The 12,418-nt window shown below is 40.8% G+C and overlaps 1 protein-coding gene across 3 annotated transcripts in view; it reads left to right on the top strand.

Annotated features, from left to right (window-relative positions):
* The window catches only part of LOC103541855 (choline/ethanolamine transporter FLVCR2-like), a 61,784-nt gene that overhangs the window by 23,952 nt on the left and 25,414 nt on the right, over positions 1 to 12,418 (top strand). For all 3 annotated transcript variants that reach the window (XR_011532905.1, XM_070593652.1, XM_008508750.2), the window contains exon 2: positions 11,904 to 12,045. Coding sequence is in view for 2 of the 3 variants with exons in the window: in XM_070593652.1 (XP_070449753.1) it covers positions 11,904 to 12,045 (142 nt within the window). In the remaining variant the exon portion in view is untranslated. The remainder of the gene's footprint in view (positions 1 to 11,903; positions 12,046 to 12,418) is intronic.

Raw genomic sequence — 12,418 nt, 5'->3', positions numbered from 1 at the left:
CCTGAAATTCTGGAGAACGGTGGTTCTGGGGGTCTCGGAGCCGATATAATGCGTGTTGTGTTGTGTGATGGGTTAGGGGTGGCATCTTATCCCAGAGGCAGCCCGGTGGTTTTCTGGTTTTATTCTTGCTCTGCCAAACGCGTGAGCCAGAATGACAGGTGGTGCATTACACAGAGCAAGGCTTCTCCTGTCACCCAGGCCCTCGGGCTGCACAGGAGTGTTTGTAATTGTGCCATTTGCTCTGAAAGTGCCCATGACCGCTAGCTTGCAGCAGTGTTTAGCTATCACCCTGGAGTTTGTGGAAAGAGCAGAAATAAGAGAGAAAATGAAAATCGAGTATCCCAGGCTGCCTCTCATTCCTCACATTTTTGTTAAACACCTGCCTTTGGGGTGAAGTGGGCGGTGCTGATTGGTGCGCAGGCTCTGGATTCAGAACCGCTGTGTGTGAAACTGAGCTCTGCTACTGTATGTCTGTCGCCGTGGTCAGGTCACTTCACCTTTCTGCACCTCAGCTGCATCATCTGTGAAATTGGGACAGTGTTAGACCCCTCTTTCTGGGGTTGTTGTGAGGATTGAGATACCCTGTGGAAAGTGCCACACAATTCACCAGTTGGTGTTGTTATGTCCTAGGCTCCAGAGATAAATGTGAGCCCTGCCCTCATGGAGCTTATAGTCTGGTTGGGGAGACAGATGTTTATTGAATAATCCTACAAACATAAAACTACCTCTGTGAGGGGACCTGACCTGGGTTGAGGGACTGGAGAAAGCTTCCCTGAGGAAGTGTGACTTGAGCTCAGGCCTGAAGGATGTCTGCGTTTACTAGGTGACACGGAGCAGGGAGGGCACTGCAGTCTGGTGCAAAACTGAGAGGAGCTGGTGCAAGATCCCTGTAGTCTTCTGGCACGAGGGCGCTTGGGACATTTGAAAGACAGAAAGGAGGTCAGTGTGGCTGGGTCTCAGGGAGCAAATAGTCGACCAGGGGCAGACGACCCCACGAGCAGAACTTTGTGGGTGTGTTTAGGATTTTTCCCGCTCATTTCTAAGAAGGGGAAGTCACTGCAGGGTTTTAAGCATCTTAAGGACATGATCTGATCACATTTTCCAAGTATCCCTGACTGCAGCGAGGAGAATGGCTGGGAGCACAGCCACAAGGAAGCTGTTAGGGGGCCCATGCCATAATTTTTGTGAGGCCAGTGTCTCCCAGAATCCCTTGATGGGTGATAAGGATTGCCTGCGTATGAAAACAGGTACTCAGGACCAACCCCAGACCTGAGAGATCACAGTGCAGTTCGGGCTGGTGAAATACTGCTATGGGCTATGTAGAAATGAAGAGAACCTAACTCTCCTGTAAAAGCAGTTTTTAAAAAGTAGGCTTCTGAAGGCCAGCCCTGGTGGTCTAGTCGTTAAGGTTCAGTGCTCTCACCTTGCAATGTGGGTTTGTTTCCCAGTCAGGGAACCACACCACCCATCTGTCAGTTGTCATACTGTGGCGGCTGTGTGTTTGTGTGATGCTGAAAGCTATGCCACTGCTATTTCACATACCAGCAGGGTCACCTCTGGTGGACAGGTTTCAGCGGAGCTTCCAGACTAAGACAGACTAGGAAGAAGGAACTGGCCACCCACTTCTGAAAAAGTTGGCCATGAAACCCCTATGAATAGCAGACGAGCATTATCTGATAGAGCACCAGAAGGTGAGAGGATGGTGCAAAAGACCGAGCAGGGTTCTGCTCTGCTGTCCTCCAGGTCCTTAGGAGTCGGAATCCACTCAACGGCACCAACGACAGCAACGCATTCCTGAAGAGCTAAGACTCTGACTTTGTTTGAGTGTGGTATCGTGTGTTTTGCCGGTGTCTTTGTATTTTGTTAAGGATGATAAAACTAGAACCTATGTTGCGACATAAGCCAAGTCAAAACCAGTTAGCAGTGATTTTTAATCATCCACCTTCATGGCCTGGGGCTCTGTTTTCTGTGAGCCCAGGAAGATGCCTGCACCACCCTCCCACGACAGCACTCTCCCATCTCTTGGAATTAATTTTTTTTCTGTTGACATAAACATATAGGTCTTGAAATTTTATAATGTTGACATATGTATGGTAAATGTAGATAACTGTTACCAGTATTGTCCTCATTTTTTTTCAATTATTTTATTGAGGCCTAATGGTTTATAACATTGTGTAATTTCAGGTGTACACTAATATTTACCAATTTCTGTATAGACTGCATTGTGCTCATCACCAATAGTCTAATTTTTATGTGTCACCATATATATGTGCCCCTTTACCCCTTTCTCCCCCACCCCCGCCACCCCTCTGGTGACCTCTAATCTGTTCTCTTTATCCATGTGTTTATCTTCCACATCTGAGTGAAGTCATACAGTGTTTGTTTTTCTCTGTCTGGCTTGTTTCACTTAACATAATACCCTCAGTGTCCATCCATGATGTTGCCAATGGGACCGTTTTGTCTTTTTCTATGGCTGAGTAGTATTCCATTGTATGTATATATATACACTTCACGTCTTCTTTATCTGTTCATCAATTGATGGGCACTTGGGTTGCTTCCACATCTTGGCTATTGTGAATAATGCTGCAGAGAACATATGGGAGCATAAATCTTTTTGAATTTTTGATTTCATGTTCTTTAGATAAATACCTGTTAGTGGGATACCTTGATCATATGGTATTTCTAATTTTCATCTTTTGAGAAATCTCCATACTGTTTTCCATGGTGGCTGCACCAGTTTGCATTCCTACCAGCAGCGCATGAGCGTTCCCTTTTCTCCATATCGTTTTCAAAATTTGCTATTTTTTGTCTTGTTAATTATAGCCCTTCTGACAGGTATAAGGTGATATCTCATTGTAGTTTTGATTCGAGTTTCCCTAATAATTAGTGTTGTTGAACATCTTTTCTTGTGCCTGTTGGCCATCTGTATCTTCTTTGGAAAAAATGTCTGTTCATATCCTCTGCCCATTTTTTTTTATTGAGTTGTTTGTTTGTTTTTTGCTTTCTTCTTCTTCTCCCCAAAGCCCCCCCAGTACATAGTTGTATGTTCTATTTGTGAGTGCCTCTGGTCATGCTATGTGGGATGCCGCCTCAACATGGCTTGATGAGCATGGCTTGATGAACGGTGCCATGTCCGCACGCAGGATCCAAACTGGCAAAACCCTGGGCTGCTGAAGCAGAGTGCACGAAGTTAACCACTTGGCCACAGGGCCAGCCCCAGTTTGTTTTTCTATTGTTGAGTTGTATGAGTTCTTTATATACTTTGAATATCGACGCCTTTTTGGATACGTGATTTGCAAATATTTTCTCCCAGTTGGTGGGTGGTCTTTTTATTTTGCTCATGATTTCCTTTGCCTTGCAGAAGCTTTTTAGTCATATATAATCCCATTTGCTAATTTTTTTCTTTTGTTTCCCTTGCCTGAGCAGACATGGTATTTGAAAAGATGCTGCTGAGCCTGATGCCAAAGAATATACTGCCTATATTTTCTTCAAGGAGTTTTGTGATTTCAGGTCTTACATTCAAATCTTTAATCCATTTTGAGTTAATTTTCATGTATGGCATAAGATAATGGTCTACTTTCATTCTTTTGCATGTGGCTGTTCAGTTTTCCCGACACCATTCACTGAAGAGAATTTCCTTTCTCCATCGTATGTTCTTGGTTCCTTTGTTGAAGATTAGCTGTCCATAGATGTATGATTTTGTTTCTTGGCTTTCAATTCTGTTCCATTGATCTGTGAGTCTGTTTACCATAGGTTTGTAGTATATTTTGAAGTCAGGGATTGTTATGCTTCCAGCTTTGTTCTTTTTCCTCAGGATTGCTTTAGTTATTTGGGGTCTTTTGTTGTTCCATATAAATTTTAGGATTCTTTGTCTTGTTTCCATGAAGAATATTGTTGGGATTCTGATTGGGATTGCACTGAATCTGTAGATTGCTTTAGGTAGTACGGACATTTTAACTATACTTATTCTTTCAATCCGTGTACATGGAATATCTTTCCATTTCTTTATGTCATCTTCGATTTCTTTCAATAATGTCTTATAGTTTTCAGTGTATGGGTCTTTCACTCCTTGGTTGATTTTATTCCTAGATATTTAATTCTTTTTGTTGTGATTGTAAATGGGATTGTATTATTGAGTTCTTTCTGCTAGTTCATTATTAGTGTGTAGAAATCCAACTGATTTTTGTAGGTTTATTTTGTACCCTGCAACTTTACTATAGTTGTTGATTATTTCTAATTGTTTTCTGATGTATTATTTAGGGTTTTCTATATATAGGATCATGTCATCTGCATACGGCAGGAGTTTCACTTCTTCCTTTCCAGTTTGGATACCTTTTATTTCTTTTTCTTGCCTTATTGCTCTGGCCAAAACCTCCAGTACTATGGTGAATAAGAGTGGTGAGAGTGGACACCCTTGTCTTGTTCCTGTTCTCAGAGGGATGGCTTTCAGTTTTACACCATTGAGTATGATGTTGGCTGTGGGTTTGTCATATATGGCCTTTGTTACATTGAGGTGCATTCCTTCTATACTAACTTTATTGAGAGGTTTTTTTTTTTTTTTATCATAAATGGCTGTTGGATCTTGTCAAATGCTTTGTCTGCATCTATTGAGATGATCATGTGATTTTTAGTCCTCATTTTGTTATTGTGGTATATCACATTGATTGATCCCTGCATCCCTGATCTAAACTTCACTTCACTTCTAAACTAAACTCCACTTCATCACAGTGTATGATCTTTTTAATGTATTGCTGCATTTGGTTTGCCAATATTTTGTTGAGGATTTTTGCATCTATGTTCATCAGTGACATTGGCCTGTAATTTTTCTTCTTTATGTTGTCTTTGTCTCCTTTTGGTTTCAGGGTGATGTTGGCCTCATATAATAAATTAGGAAGTGTCCCATCTTCTTCAATTTTTTGGAATAGTTTGAGAAGGATAGGTATTAAATCTTCTGTGAATGTTGGGTAGAATTCTCCAGAGAAGCCATCTGGTCCTGGACTTTGGTTTTTTAGGAGGTTTTTGATTACTGTTTCAATCTCCTTACTTATGATTGGTCTATTCAGATTCTCTATTTCTTCTTGATTCAGTTTTGGGAGGTTATATGAGTCTAAGAATTTATTCTAGGTTATCGAATTTGTTGGCATTTAACTTTTCATAGTATTCTCTTATAATCTTTTGTATTTCTGTGGTATCTGTTGTAACTTCTCCACTTTCATTTCTAATTTTATTTATTTGAGCCTTCTCTCTTTTTTTCTTGGTAAATCTGGCTAAGAGTTTGTCAATTTTGTTTATCTTCTCAAAGAACCAGATCTTAGTTTAATTGATCCTTTCTGCTGGTTTTTTTGGTTTCCATTTCATTTATTTCTGCTCTAGTTTGATTATTTCCCTCCTTGTGCTGACTTTGAGCTTTGTTTATTCTTCTTTTTCTAGTTCTGTTAGGTGTAGTTTAAGATTACTTATTTGAGATTTTTCTTGTTTGTGAAGGTGGGCCTGTATTGCTATGAATTTCCCTGTTAGAACCACTTTTGCTGCCTCCCGTAAGTGTTGGTATGATTTATTTTCATTTTCATTTGATCCAGGTATTTTTTATTTCTCCTTTGATTTGTTCATTGATCCAATGGTTGTTCAGTAGCATGTTGTTTAGTCTCCACATATTTATGACTTTCCCAGCTTTCTTCTTGTAGTTGACTTCTAATTTTATAGCATTGTGTTTAGAAAAGATGCTTGATATAACTTCTATCTTCTAAAATTTATTGAAGTTTGTCTTGTTTCTCAACAAATGGTCTATCTTTGAGAATGTTCCATGTGCACTTGAGAAGAATATTCTGCTGTTTTGTCATGGAATGTTCTATATATATCTGTGAAGTCCATCTGCTCAAGTGTTTCATTTAAATGCACTATTTCCTTATTGACTTTCTACCTGGATGATCTATCCATTGATGTAAGTGGGGTGTGGAGGTGTCCTACTATTATTTTGTTGCTGTCAATTTCCTCCTTTATGTTTGTTAATAGTTGCTCTGTATACTTTGGTCCTCCTATGTTAGGTGCATATATATTCATAAGTTTTATGTCTTCTTGGTGGAATATCATTTTTATCATTATATACTGCCTCTCTGTCACTCTCATTGTCTTTTTTATCTTGAAGTCTGTCTTGTCTGATATAAGTATGGCAACACCTGCTTTGTTTTGCTGGCCATTTGCTTGGAGTATCATCTTCCATCCCTTCACTCTGAGCTCTGAGCCTATTTTGTCTTTAGAGCTGATGTGTTTCCTAGATGCAGCATATTGCTGGGTCTTGTTTTTTAATCCATCGATCCACTCTGTGTCTTTTGATTGGAGAATTTAATCCATTTTCATTTAGAGTGATTATTGATATATGCGGGCTTAATCCTGCCATTTTATCTCTTGTTTTCTGGTTGTTCCCTATTGCCCTTGTTTTTCTGACTGCCGTTTCAGTTTGGTGGTATTCTGTGATGGTTTTCTGAGTTTTATTTTTATTTATGATTTGTATCTCTGCTCTGATTTTTTGTTTAGTGGTTACCATGAGGTTTGTATAAAAGACCTCTCTGATGAGATAGTCCATTTTCTGATAGCCTCTTATTTCCATTAGCCTAAGCAGGTTCCATCCATTTCCTCTTCCCCTTCTAAGTTATTGTTGTTCCAAATTATTCTGTTTTGTGTTGAGAGTTTGTGATTAAAATGAAGACATTGTAGTTATTTTTGATACTTTCCTTCCCTTTATCTTTTATGTTATAATTAAGTGTTTGCTAACCACTTCTGATGCAGAGCTGCACTTTTATGATTTTGTCTTTTTATTACTTGCTCAAGGCTTTGTAAACCTTTGCCATTTTGTTTCAAGTAAGAGAGCATCCTTGATCATTTCTTGTAAGGGAAGTCTAGAGGTGATGAACTCCCTCAGCTTTTGTTTATCTGGGAAAGCTTTTATTTCTCCACCATATCTGAAGGATAATTTTGCTGAATAGATTATTCTTGGCTGAAAGTTTTCGTTTTTCCATAATTTGAACATATCATTCCAAACACTCCTAGCCTGTAAAGTTTCTGCTGAAAGCCTGATAGAAGTTCTTTTGTAGATTATTCTCTTCTGCCTGCTGCCCTTAATATTTTTTCCTTGTCATTGACTTTTGTCAGTTTTACTATTACATGCCTTGGAGAAGGTCTTTTTGCATTGATGTAATTAGGAGTTCTGTTGACTTAATATACTTGTCAGTCCACTTCTTTCCCCAGGTTTGGGAGCTCCTCAGCTGTTATTTCTTTGAACAAGCTCACTGCTCCTTTCTCCCTCTCTTCTCTCTCAGAATGCCTTACGTTGCATTTCCTAATTGAATCAGATATATCTCAGAGTTTCTTCATTTTTTTAAGTCTAACTTCTCACTCCTCCTCTACCTGATGCATTTCTATACTTCTGTCCTCTAACTTACTAATTCTGTCCTCCATAATGTCAGCTCTGTTTTTTAAGGTTTCTAGATTGTTTTTATCTCATTAATTGTGTTCTTCACCTCCAGAATTTCTGTTTGTTTTTTTTTTAGAGTTTTGGTCTTTTTGGTGAAGAATTCCTTGTGCTCATTAATTTTATTCCTGAGTTCATTGAAGTGTGTCTGAGTTTTCTTGTAACTCATTGAATTTATTTATGACAACTATTTGAATTCTCTGTCATTTAGTCTGTAAATTTCTGTGACTTCAGGATTGATTTTTGGAGACTTGTAATTTTCTTTCTGCTCTGAGGCGTTAATGTAGTTCTTCATGGTGTTTGATGAAGTGATCCTTTGCTGGCACATAGTGGTTGTATCAGGTTGCAGATTCCACCTGCCACCTCTGGGAGGGGCGGCAGGAGCTGTGCTTTCTGAATCCTCTACGTAGCTGCTGGAAGTGGTATCGATAGGGCTCATCTGCATTTGCTGCTGGCCACAGCCTCTTGGCAGGTCACACACGCATGCACAGGCACTCTGGTGTGGAACTGCTGCTTTGGCCAGGGACTGTTGGAGATGGTGCCCTAGGCAGGAGGGGAGGGGGGCTTTCTTTCACATGTGTGGGCCCACTCTGCATTCACAGGCAGTACACCTCAGCTGCTGTGCAAGGTAGGGGTGCCTGTGTGGTGGCTTAGCCACGACAGTGAATGTGGAACATTCTCACTGGCTGACTGCAATTCCAAAAGTGAAAGTGTTCAGGTGTAGGCCTGCCTGCTCCCCTGCCTCCTCTTACAGTTGCATGGCGGCTGATGTGTGAGGATCTGTGATCTACATTGCTGCCACTGGGGTGGGGAAGGGAATCTGGTCACCTATTTCCACTGCTTCCCAGGTATCCAGTACCCCCATCTTCAGATGTGTGGCTGCATGAATCTCAGACATCCTAGTGTTCTTTCTAGGGAATCCTCTGTTGCTTAATGAATATCCATTTGGTTATGTCTTGGAGGGAAGAGACTAAGGGAACAGCTTACTCCACCATAATGGCAATATCACCCTCTTGGAAGGTTTCTGAGTTTTACCCAGGTGGTGTCCTATTGAGTGCTTGCCAGAGCTCAAATGGGTGAAAATATAGGCTTCTGTGTTGACTAATATCACACTAATTCATGGGAGGCGGGAGGTGAACTCAGGTTCTGGAGTCAGACAGAACTGGTTTAGGGGCTCAGCTCTTCTGCTAGCTGCCTGTGTGACCTTGGACAGGGTGCTGACCATCCGTTTCCCTCATTTTTGTCTGTGTTGTAAGCTTCTTTGGTTAAATAAAAATGATAAATTATATTAGATACCTGGTGCATAGTAGATGCTCAAGAAATGGTTGGCCATCCTACCCTCTCCCAACTCTCCCCTGTACACATTTTTTCCCTTACCATTTCACAGTTGATTCTACTATTTGGTTTGTAGATAGAACATGGACTCGCCATGGGCAGACCTGTATGATATGGTCAGCTTTGAGTAGACAAAATTTTCCACCAGTGTTCATCTGTCCATATGTCCAGCCACATGACTGAGCGCCTGCTAAGGAACAGACTTAGGAACTGGGAGCTGGGAGTACATCCATACATTCTCACTGAACACGGCTCTCAAGAAAAAGTAAAAAAATAAGTCTTGAAAAAACAAAAGAGACAGCAGTCTGCAGTCTAATCCCTATGTTTTGGTGTTCTGCATTGTGCATGAAAGTAGTTCCAACACCAATTTCCTCCTGAAGAAAGGTCACTTGAGACAGCGTCGCTATCTGAACAGGGTTACCTTGGGCCCCTGTGGCTGGCTGCTTGGTCCTGCTGGCTGGAGAAGGCTTCAGTGCTGGACTTGAGGTGGAATGAAACTCACTCAGCCTTGGTGTGTAGACGCCTCTGAGGGTTCGGGCAGGCAGTGTAGAGCCAGGTGGGAGGACTTATTTCTCGGGGCAGAAGATTCCTGCAGATTAGGTTATCCTACATCAGGGTCCTTTGGGGATGAAAGAATGAAAGAGCCTTGGGTGATGTCCTATATCTTCCCTCATTCTTGCCACAGGGACCCTGGGCATTCTATTTAACTTCTAGATCTCCGACTCTGAAGTGCTTAGGCTAAGGCCAGGTATGATTGGATACAGATCCGAGGATGTGAAGTATCTTCTCTTCTGGAGAAGCCTGCTCACCTGGGCCTTTCTTAAGGCCCTTGGTCCCAGAGGGCACCACCAGGCCCAGTGGAGGAGGCACTGGCTTGAGAAGCCAGGATATCTGTTTTATCACCTCAACTCTGTGTGCGTGACCTCAACAAGTCACTTAACCTCTAGAGTTTAGCCTCACTTAGCCTCCGTTTGTCCCACTAATAATCGGTTGTAGTAGAGGATGACAAAGGAACTTTCAAACTATAATATTCTATAATTTCAACCCACAAATATCTCCATTTATGTTATCTTTTGTATCTTCATTTTAAATGCCCCCTGCCCCCCTAGAATATAAAGCTCCTTGAAGGCAAGAACCTTGCCATATATGTCTTGGTGCCTCCTAAAATCTAGCAGAACACTTTTCACATAGGAGATGCTTTAAAGATCGGTTTGATTTGTCGATTATATACTGGCATACATCGGAAGAACCCTATACTGAGCCTATTGATGGTGACTTTTGTGAATATTCCAGAGCTGAGGACCACTAGTGACCATCCTGAGTGGGTGTAATTGACAGGCTGGAAGACCAGTGTAGACAGTCAACAGATTGGCAGCTGCTGAATGGTGTTGTGTATGTCTGATATTTTCCCATAAGCATCGTTGCTGTAGACATCTTCGCTGCAAGCACTTTTGCCACGTAACTAATTGGTCATAGGACAGTTTTGCTGTAAGAGATAAAAAAATCACAAAAAATAAAAGAGGGACATAATGAAACATGAAAAATGAATAACAAGATTAAAGACTTTCAAAATACAAAATATTTGAATACATTTAAAATGTGTATAGATTCATGGCAATACTGTGCAAATAACTGACTTTATTTTGTGGGTTGGGCCTAAGCACTTGTCTTCAAAGTCCTTCATTCATAGTAGTCTACGTTTTTGTTTTTTTTTTTTTGCTTGTTGATTGGTCTCCTTGTTCGGCATCCATCACACTTTTTATTTTTCACTAAAATGTGCTCCTTCATTAAGAGAGATATCAGTTTCCATAGGATGCATATTTGTAACTGAGCTTTGAATTGCTTGTGAAAAGCCGTCTACACTGTTTGTTCTTGGCATATTGTCACATGTCTGTTGATAGACGTCCCAAAGTTCTACGGGAATGTGGAGCTAAGATTTATATAATATAACATGGCAATACTGTGTCCATGAAGAAATGAAACTAAACTGTCAAACAGTTAAAACCAAACTCTCAATCAGTTATGTTATCTCTTACAGCAAAGTTGCATTATGAAAAATTAGATATGCCGCAAAAATGTTTGCAGTGAAATGCTTGCGGCAGAGATGCCTAAAGTGGAAGTACCTAGAACCTGCGTACAATGTGGCGTGAAAGCAAATTGCTTCTCTACCTGCAGGTCCTTTCAAATACAATAAAGGAGAAGTGGCACCTTAAGACAGAAGACCTACTCATCTTGCTTCACTCTTAGAATCTGAGGCTTGCCTGGGTTCTCAGGCTATTTTCCAGTTTCTGCCTTGGTGTTACGTGTGGCAAAAGGGCTTCTGGGAGTCATATGACAGCTAGTCACTACTGAATCAAGGCATCTCTGACCTCGGAAACACCCACCTCACGTTATCTGTCAGGTCCCTGGAATTTGAACTTCTACGCAGATATGAGATGTTTTAATCTGTTGGTGCGTGCACGTGTGTGTGTGTGTTGTGTGTGTGTATGTGTGTTTATATCCAGTTTGCATGTGTCCATGTCCTGTGTGTATAAATTTATGCAGTTGCATGTGACTTCACACTACAGATGTTTTATAAATCACTAAGTTCTTTACACAGTGAACTTAAGCTGTCATGTTTGTAAATGTGGTAAGAACTGAGGCTTCCATCTCTTACTGAATGTAAGTTCTTGTGGTTTTGGGTGTAGAACTTTTCCCTCAGCTGGTCTCTCAGCTCCAGGGTAACAGATTCACTGAAATCAAGCATTTAAGTGGTAGGAAAACAAATCAACATTGTTTTACTCTATCATACAGATGGGAGTGTAGTAACCACTATTCATTACTTTACAGCTATAGAAGGGCCAGTCTGCATTGAGATCCCCAACCATAATGTTTTTCAATAGGTATTGATAGTGAGAGTGGTCAGGGGTACGTGAGTTGAGTTGTCAATCAAAAGAGAGATCTCTCTGGTGTCTTAAGGGGGGGTTAAGGGAGCATCCTGTTTGGGTGTTAAAAAGGACTGGAATTTGGGATTTTTGCTTCTTATTAGGAGTCTCTTTAAATTTGTGCTGTCATCTCTTGGCCATTGGTAACTGTGATTGATTGTCTCTGTCTTCTATAGCTTGGAAATGGACTTGGATTCTTGGTCCCTCCTCTTTTGGTACCCAACATTGAAGACCGGGACAAGCTTGCCTACCACATCAGCATCCTGTTCTACATAACAGGAGGTGTAGCCACTCTGTGTTTCCTCCTGGTCATCATTGGTAAGGCCTTTAGTAGACTGATGGGAGGCTGGGAGGCAAGGAGGTTCTGCTGACTTGGGTGGGGACCTTGTGAACACGGCCCTGGAATACCAGGGACATTTATAGATTAGAGAGCTACTAAGTGGCAGAGATTGGATTCAAGCCTAAATTTGTGAAACTCCAGACTCTAAATATCTGCAACAAAACAAAACAGGATTGACCCCAACACTAATCTTCTCATAGAATCACCTGAGAATACCTCGGACCACATTTTTTTTTTTTTTTTTGATGTTGCCATTCTAGAATCCTCTGGTTTTTATTTTTTATTTTAAAAAAATTTTATTGAGATTATGATAGTTTACAACCTTGTGAAGTTTCAGTTGTACTTTATTGT

The sequence above is a fragment of the Equus przewalskii genome, chromosome 25 (genome assembly GCF_037783145.1).
Source record: "Equus przewalskii isolate Varuska chromosome 25, EquPr2, whole genome shotgun sequence".
Classification (NCBI taxonomy): Eukaryota; Metazoa; Chordata; class Mammalia; order Perissodactyla; family Equidae; genus Equus; species Equus przewalskii.
This window is presented reverse-complemented; position numbering and strand designations above follow the sequence as displayed.